Raw genomic sequence first — 8,325 nt, 5'->3', positions numbered from 1 at the left:
AGAGAAAAGGAAAAAAGGAGATGATAGGGAGACACAGATAAAACAAACTATGAAAGAGAAAACATGAGCTTTAGGAAAAAAGTAAAATTTTAAGCCTAATCTCTCTCCCAAATCCAAACTGAGAGCTGGAGTGAGGCCTGATACCTGAAGGCTCTGCCTCTCATCCTACTTTTAGAAACTCAAAGAAAGAACAAAGAGGAGACTGTCCAAAGCCAAATGATCACTAAAACTTAACAGGATGAGTTTTCACATGATTGAGCCGCTCTTAACTCACACCTGTATTGATCACAAGTGTCAAACAGAAAATGAGTCAACTATGACTTGATGCAAGACTATGTTGCGATAACTGAAAGGATCCATTATGTAAAGAGGTTAGTTTCACATTAACTTAAATCACAGTATGTTTTACATAATTGAAAAAATTATTTCCCTTTCAGAGCTTTCCCTTAATATTAGCGACCTCTGCTGGTTACCATTGAGCATTACAGGTTGTTTTTAAAAAGAAAAACTGATGGAAAATTATGTGCAGACCTTACAAGCTTTCCAGTTCCAAATAGTCTTTTATTAAATTGTTATTGTAGTATACATTGTTTGGGGGGAGGGGAACTATTTTTTGCAACAAGACACTATTTTGTGTCTTAAAGTTTAACATGAAAGAACAATCGAACATAGAAAAGACAGTGAGCAGATCACAGTTCTGTAGGGTTAATTATCTCTCCGTTTTTTCCCAGCTCATGTAAAACTATTAATTAACTGCACGTATAACCCAGTGGGGAAGCTTTTCAAAGCGCTGAGTCATATTATTCAAGGCCACCGTCTATTTGCCATGCAAGCAGAGCCCGGTGTAGTCAGGTTACAGGAACAATAACAAAAACCTCTCACTACACTTATTACAATAATTAGAAACATCTACCTCTAATGCCTGTACAGATTTTTTTTAATCTATCAAGCAAATTAAAACTCAGAATCTGTGGAGTGTAACGCAAATAAAGTCAATTAGAAACTGAAAAACGCATTATGTGTCCAGTCTTGGTGGATAACAGGTGCTTAATCCTAAAACAGACTGGCAAGGCCTCAGATGAGAGGTGAAAGGTAAGGCAAATGGAGTGGTGAACATACAGTACAAGACCCATGCACAAGATCACAATGGCACGAACTTTTTCCTCTGCTCTCAAACTTTACATCTAATCAAATCAGTTTGCTGGCTGGCTGCTTTTGCCTGCCAGGATTTTAATTGCAAATTTGTTTGTTCAGTCATAAAAAAAGTGCAGGTATTTTGTAAAACTGAAATTCAAAAGGGCAAAAAGAAAACTTTATTTGGAGATAGTGTATATAAAACAGATTTGTCAAATATTGAACAACTCCCGGTTGCCAAACTCCTTTTCCTATACAGTTAAATCATTCATGTACATAAGTCTACCTATATTGCTGTAAGTGTATTAAATTACAGATTTCCATACATGTTGTCATTTTACATCTGTGTCCCATCGCCCTCAAACGGAAAAGGTTTGAAACCATACTATTTTTCTGATACAAATACACCTTGAAGTTTGAGAACCTCGGTAATAATGAGTATTTAACAATCCCACAGTGAGAAAAACTGCGTAACACACTGAAAATATGGCTTCTATGTGTCCCGGTACAGCTGAGAAAAACCTCACTACTGTTGGAGCCTCACTTTGGAAACTAAATGGTGATTTTAATGCGTAAAAGCTTGTTCGCCACAGAGGTGGCGCAGCCCGCTATACCTGTCAAACTGGTCTGAGACGGGACTGAGCGACACAGTGGCAAAGATCACAGCGACAGTGTGTCCAAAGTAGAATAAAGGCATGTACTATAAATATCAATCAAACCCAAAACCTTCAGAAAAATCAACACTTAAGATCTAAATGTGAACATATTAATTACCACACAGACAAATGGAAAAGGTTAAACTTCAGTGCGATTTTAAATAAGGAGCGAGAAGGGGTGAATACCCGCATGATTGTTTAAGATTTTATCCAACGTGCCAAATAGAAGAAATGAAAACATGTGGCGCTAAAAAGTACTCTCTCTCATTAGCTGGTCACAGCTATATAAATGAGGTAATAGATTACATGTATGTTTAATATTTGTGTAAAATTACTTCACCAAGAAAGAGGGAGGAGAGCTACCCAAATCTGATTCAGAGCCTTGAACAATTCCTATTTCCTGTTCTGAGCTGTGTAGGTGACACAGGCCTGTTTATGTATATCAGGTTAAAGCATTTAGGTCTTCTTCTTCAGCTCCTCAAAGCGCCGCGTCAAATCATCAAAGTCAATGTCATCCGAGGTGGTGTTGCTTCTGCCCAAGGAGGATGTTGGGAGTGTGTCAGGAACAGATGGGAGTTCTGGAAGAGCGTTGTTGTCATAAATCTGAGCCGAAGGAGCGGGACCTGGAGAGTAACAGGCATTAATTATTTAGGAAAATGTTTGGCAGGTGAGCATTTTAAGGATAACTTAAGTCCTACCCTACTTTATTTTCCCACCTTGTTAAAATCTACTGCAAACAAGACAGATTAAAATAAATAAACAAACGAGGTCTGTTCCACAGACCTCCCCCACCTGTGAGCTGCACTCTGTAACCTTTGCTTTCATTAGTATGAGCCTCACCATCCTTCTGCAGCAAATACACATCAAAGCAGCAAATCTGCTTCCAACAAGCACACTGGCATGCTAATAATGCTCAATTTGCACAATAAATTACAAGATAATTTTGTCAAAGAGTTACGTATATATATGAAATGTTTTAAAAAATTATTTCATGTGGGTAGAGTTAAAAGATTTAAATGCTATTCAAGACTAACTGGCACAATGTGGGTTATAGTTATTTCAGTTGATTCGCTGACAATAAGAAAACAAACTATTCCCCTCTCATCATTTAAGTGCTGCTGATTGTTGACAGAACTCACCTACGCCCTGGGAAGGAACAGAAGGTTTTTCAGTTAGGTCGTCAATCTGAAACAAACAAATGTGTTCGTGATGAACTCATCCCCATATTTAAAAACAAAAACAAATATATACATATATTTGTTAGTATTAATAAGATTTTGATTAATACTTCATTTATAAAAGGCAGATGCAAAAACAAACCAAAAAACAAAAAAGAAAAGAAAAATGGAAACCATCACCTTTAGTGTGCAACACTAAACATGATTTTTGGTAAAGGGCCTCAGTTATCGCTTCTTTCAGTCCCGCTAAGAAAAGCTGATCAGGTCATAGTTAGTAGGTTAAAGTTGGCCAATTTCAAGCTACCTACATCCGTGCAGATGAACCTGAATCTGGGCCTACTCTGAGAAATAATGTTAAAGTATGGAGGACAGGCAGAACTGTAAGCAAGCCGAATAAACAGTTCTTCCCTGAGTGGTTCCCTGCCCATCTTTGGAAACATGAAGGGGGCATGGATGGAGGGGAAGGGTTCAGTCGTACAGACTTACAGACTCGTATGTAGGGGGAGAAGTGGGCAACTGAGGTGGCTGCCCTCCTCCCATGGGGGGCTGGAAGCTGTTGTAGGTTCCAACGGGTGCATGAAACGGTTCCTGGGGGTAAGCCAAAAAAAAAAAAAGAAAAAAGAAAAAAAAAGAAAAAAGTCAAACAAGTTTGAGGAAGGTAGTACATATTACACTACAAGGTCAAAAGTATTGGGCCATACCCCTTTTGTGAACATTTATGAATGAATGGGTCATTCACTGTCACTGAACAGGTACTGTAATACAATGTTACCAGGTTAACAAGTCAGGCTGTTAAATGAGTCACTAAGACTGCTGACTCAATAACTATAGAGTTCTAACATCTGGCATTAACATCAGCCCAAAAACTGCGTGCCAGGAGCTTCATGATATGGGTCTTGATTGATTCCAATAGGTGTAGGTAGCCCAGTACTTTTATCAATATAGTGTATAGTTCTCATACAGAGTAAATACAACAAACTAGAATCTATTTCATCCTGGTGATCTTACTGCCATTAAATTGTCCTCAAAACAACATGCTTCAAAAGTCAGAAGCAGCTGTGAAGGACTTTTCATACTGTTAAAATGTAACAAAATATACTTTTTTTTAGAACAAGTGCTGTAAATGCTCCATGCCATCTATGCCTTTCAGAAATGGATGAAAAGCTGAGGGGTCACTGCCAGTAGTAACAATTTGCTAATTTCTTTAGATGTTCTGAGAACCAAAAACAAAATTCCATCCAGATACACATGTAGCAATATCCTGAAAATGAGCATAACATTATCTGCATGTCATTACAAGGCAAAGTTAAAAAAAGTGTTTTTGTTTTAATATCAGTGAAATGTTCACGTTAAATCTGTAACAGAAAGTAAAAAGCAACACAATATTATTCAACTAAATCATCGTCTTTAAAAGGAAACTCTTACAGCTCCATTGGGAGGTGGATAGTTGAAAGCTGTTGGCATTGGCATAGCCATAGGCATGGGCATAGGCATATGGATTCCAGGAGCTAGAGGAGCTGTGAATCCTCCACCACCACCTCCTCCAAACTTCCTGTCATTGTCGACATCAATCAGGTCTGCCTCCTCCCCAGTACACACCTCGGGCTATCCGGAGAAGTAGCGGATGGTAAATAAACAAACAGAGGGCAAAATTTCCAACTTTCACATTGAGTAACAACAGATTCTTTGCTGCTTACCCGGACCATGGCGTCAGGTTCATAGGGGACATTGTAGTTCTTTGCGATCTCTATCAAGTAGCGCTCGACCAAGATCTTGGGAGGAGCCTCAACACTCAGTTTGTGCATCAGCTGAAATCAGATATTTGATTAGATGTCGCTAAGAGCACACTAGACAAAAGGTTCATACATTCCTATACAAGCTTGTGGACAGTCACTGGGGAAAAAAAATTACCCTGTCGTTGACTGTGCCAATCTGGTTTGTCCTGCATAGCTTGCCGTACTCCTTGCTATATTTTGCACACAGCTGTTCAGACACCTGAAAGAAGATTTTAGAAACAAGATTGTCAATACTGACTTGAAAGGAATAGATGTAAATACCAAGTGTTTATTATCACTGGAGACAAATTTTTAGATAGAACTTACAATTTTTAGCTCAGACACCTCTGACTGCAGACGAGGAGCTGCCCAGATGAGAGTGGACACTGCTTCCTGTAAGCCTGGATCTAGTTCTCTAATAATGGATAAACAGCAACCGTGTTAACGAGGACGGACACTGAAGGTAAGGAATTTACAATGCTCAGTACTCACTTCATGGACTGAATGAGGCCAAAGCGAGTCAACAGCAGGTCACAGTAAAGCTCTAAGATCTCCATGGCTTCAACCAGATAGTCCTCTCTGATGATGTGCTCCACACGGATCCGTGCCCGCTCATCCTTACCTGATGACAGGTAATCTGCAATCTCTTTCCTGGCCTTCTGAGCAAGCTCAGCTTTATATTAAATTTGGCAATATGGGAAAAGGAAAAAAAAACATTAGAACTACTTTACAAATAAAGAGCCACTTCAGCTATTGGAGAGCAGCACAGTGACTCACTTTTCTTTTTCTCAAGGAGTTTGAGTCGGTTGATGACCAGTCGGAGATTGACTCTCAGCCTCTCTGATTTGAAACCTCCTCCCAGCATGATGACGGACAGCCTTTGGACAGGAGAGAGGAGAGGGGAAATAAGTGAAGACGACCTATGGAGCCCATCTAACTTACCATCTCTGATCCAGTGAGTCACTCAATCATGTGAGCATGACCAACCCATCGTAACACAATGACTCCGCACATTCACGCGAAACACAACACAAACACACACACGTAAACAAGGTCAGGAATAAACATAAGTTAGTTACCAACACAAAGTATTAAACTACCAACGACTCAAAACATTAGCTTTAGCTTGACGCCGAGAACAGGTAACAAGAAGGCCAACCATGCTACTTTAAACGATACCGTCTTATCGTGTCCAGTACCGTTTTATCCATTAACATTACAATCATTCATTTTTAAAAACCCGAGCCGGTGCTTGTGTGAACAAATCTGCTAGCTACAGCCTTTGCTTTGTTAGCAGTCTTCTGTTATCGTTTGTGCTAGCTACCGACCTAGCTCCGTCGTTTAACGTCAACAAAACCAAGTCAAATACACTGAAAGACTTTAAGAATTCAGATAGTTTCGAAATAGTTTAACAGGTTAAAAAAAAAGCCAGAAGCTTACCTGTAAATACGAGTCGAGCGCACACACCAACTTATTTGAGTCTTGTTTCGTCGCTCACTTCACTTCCGTGATTATCTCCAGTGACGTCATGGGGAATAACCCAGGGGCGGGGTTGCTGTCCGAATCAAAGGAGCGTCAATCACAGGTGCAGGTGTGACCCAGTTGTCAGCCGATGACGTTACTTTTTCCTTTTTTTTTTTTTTTTTTTTTAAATATGGCCCTAATACTTCTTCTTATAGATAAATAAAACAGTTTGTATGCTATTTTAGAAATACCGCAGCTGTCCACAGTACAGGGTAAACCAATCAGTTTAAATGCTACCTAACACAGAAAACTCCAAAAGTTAATAGTTAACAGAGGTTAAGTTAGGTGGAGGCTAATTACAATGTTTGTTTGTTTTTTTCCTTTGCTTGAAATAATTTAATTGTGGGATAACCCAGTTGATAAAATTAGGGGGGGACAAAGGTGGGTTTGGGGACTAGGGGGTATGAATATATTATCAAGATGAAGCAGTCTGTTTCAAATCTGTGGTTTATCACAGCATAAATTAAATGAAATAAACCTCAAAATTAAGTATCCAAGTAAACATTGTACCATAGATTTAAATGAAATAAATAACTGGGAAGCCGAAACAACTACAAACATGTTAAAAATACACAGACTAATCTACAGACATGATTGGTTAATAATTAAAATGATCAATATACAGGGAGTGCAGAATTATTAGGCAAATGAGTATTTTGTGCTGGAAAGGAGAGTTCGTCCGTTAGTCGAACCTCGGATACAGGAGGAACAATGCGGTTTTCGTCCTGGTCGCGGAACACTGGACCAGCTCTTTATCCTCTCCAGGATACTTGAGGGTGCATGGGAGTTTGCCCAACCAGTCTACATGTGTTTTGTGGACTTGGAGAAGGCATTCGACCGTGTCCCTCGGGGTGTCCTGTGGGAGGTGTTGCGGGAATATGGGGTGTCTGGCCCATTGCTACGGGCCATTCGATCCCTATACAACCGTTGCAAGAGCTTGGTTCGCATTGCCGGCAATAAGTCGGACTCGTTCCCGGTGGGTGATGGGCTCCGCCAGGGCTGCCCTTTGTCTCCGGTTCTGTTCATAATTTTTATGGACAGGATTTCTAGGCGCAGCCAAGTGGCGGAGGGCTTTCGCTTTGGTGGCCTCAGAATCTCATCTCTGATTTTTGCAGATGATGTGGTTCTGTTGGCTTCATCGGGTGAAGGCCTCCAGCTCGCACTGGAACGGTTCGCAGCCGAGTGTGAAGCAGCGGGAATGAGGATCAGCACCTCCAAATCTGAGGCCATGGTTCTCAGCCGGAAAAGGGTGGAGTGCCCACTCCGGGTCGGGGATGAGTTCCTGCCCCAAGTGGAGGAGTTCAAGTATCTCGGGGTCTTGTTCACGAGTGATGGGAGAAGGGAGCCGGAGATCGACAGACGGATTGGGGCTGCAGCTGCAGTAATGCAGACGCTGCACCGGTCCGTCGTGGTGAAGAGGGAGCTGAGTGTAAAAGCGAAGCTCTCAATTTACCGGTCGATCTACGTCCCTACCCTCACCTATGGCCACGAGCTGTGGGTAGTGACCGAAAGAACGAGATCGCGGATACAAGCGGCAGAAATGAGCTTCCTCCGAAGGGTGGCTGGCCTCTCCCTTAGAGATAGGGTGAGAAGTTCGGCCATCCGGGAGGGGCTCAGAGTAGAGCAGCTGCTGCTCCACATCGAAAGGAGCCAGCTGAGGTGGTTCGGGCATCTGACAAGGATGCCCCCCTGGGCGCCTCCTGGGTGAGGTGTTCCAGGCATGTCCCACCGGGAGGAGGCCCCGGGGCAGACCCAGGACACGCTGGAGAGATTATATCTCTCGGCTGGCCTGGGAACGCCTTGGTGTTCCCCCGGATAAGCTGGAGGAGGTGGCTGGGGAGAGGGAGGTCTGGGCCTCTTTGCTTAGGCTGCTGCCCTCGCGACCCGGCCCCGGACAAAGCGGATGAGGATGGATGAGTATTTTGTCCACATCATCCTCTTCATGCATGTTGTCTTACCCCAAGCTGTATAGACTCGAAAGCCTACTACCAATTAAGCATATTAGGTGATGTGCATCTCTGTAATGAGAAGGGGTGTGGTCTAATGACATCAACACCC

At 41.9% G+C, this 8,325-nt stretch overlaps 1 protein-coding gene across 1 annotated transcript; it reads right to left on the bottom strand.

The window, feature by feature from the left end:
• Positions 1-1,290: 1,290 nt before the first annotated feature.
• Positions 1,291-6,310, bottom strand: ist1 (IST1 factor associated with ESCRT-III). Its single transcript, XM_085402739.1, has 10 exons — positions 6,184-6,310; positions 5,521-5,621; positions 5,236-5,416; positions 5,071-5,158; positions 4,880-4,963; positions 4,666-4,776; positions 4,394-4,573; positions 3,455-3,556; positions 2,930-2,975; positions 1,291-2,413 (listed from the first exon to the last, which is right to left on the bottom strand). Exons 2-10 carry the CDS (start codon positions 5,606-5,608, stop codon positions 2,247-2,249), a joined length of 1,047 nt encoding a protein of 348 aa, XP_085258865.1. The 5' UTR covers positions 5,609-5,621; positions 6,184-6,310; the 3' UTR covers positions 1,291-2,246.
• Between the last annotated feature and the right edge of the window lie 2,015 nt (positions 6,311-8,325).

The sequence above is a fragment of the Rhamphochromis longiceps genome, linkage group LG1 (genome assembly GCF_057381845.1).
Source record: "Rhamphochromis longiceps isolate RC_006_pf linkage group LG1, R_longiceps_female_GT1.1, whole genome shotgun sequence".
Classification (NCBI taxonomy): domain Eukaryota; kingdom Metazoa; phylum Chordata; class Actinopteri; order Cichliformes; family Cichlidae; genus Rhamphochromis; species Rhamphochromis longiceps.
The sequence above is the reverse complement of the archived record's forward strand: the minus strand, read 5'-3'. Positions and strand labels throughout refer to the sequence as shown.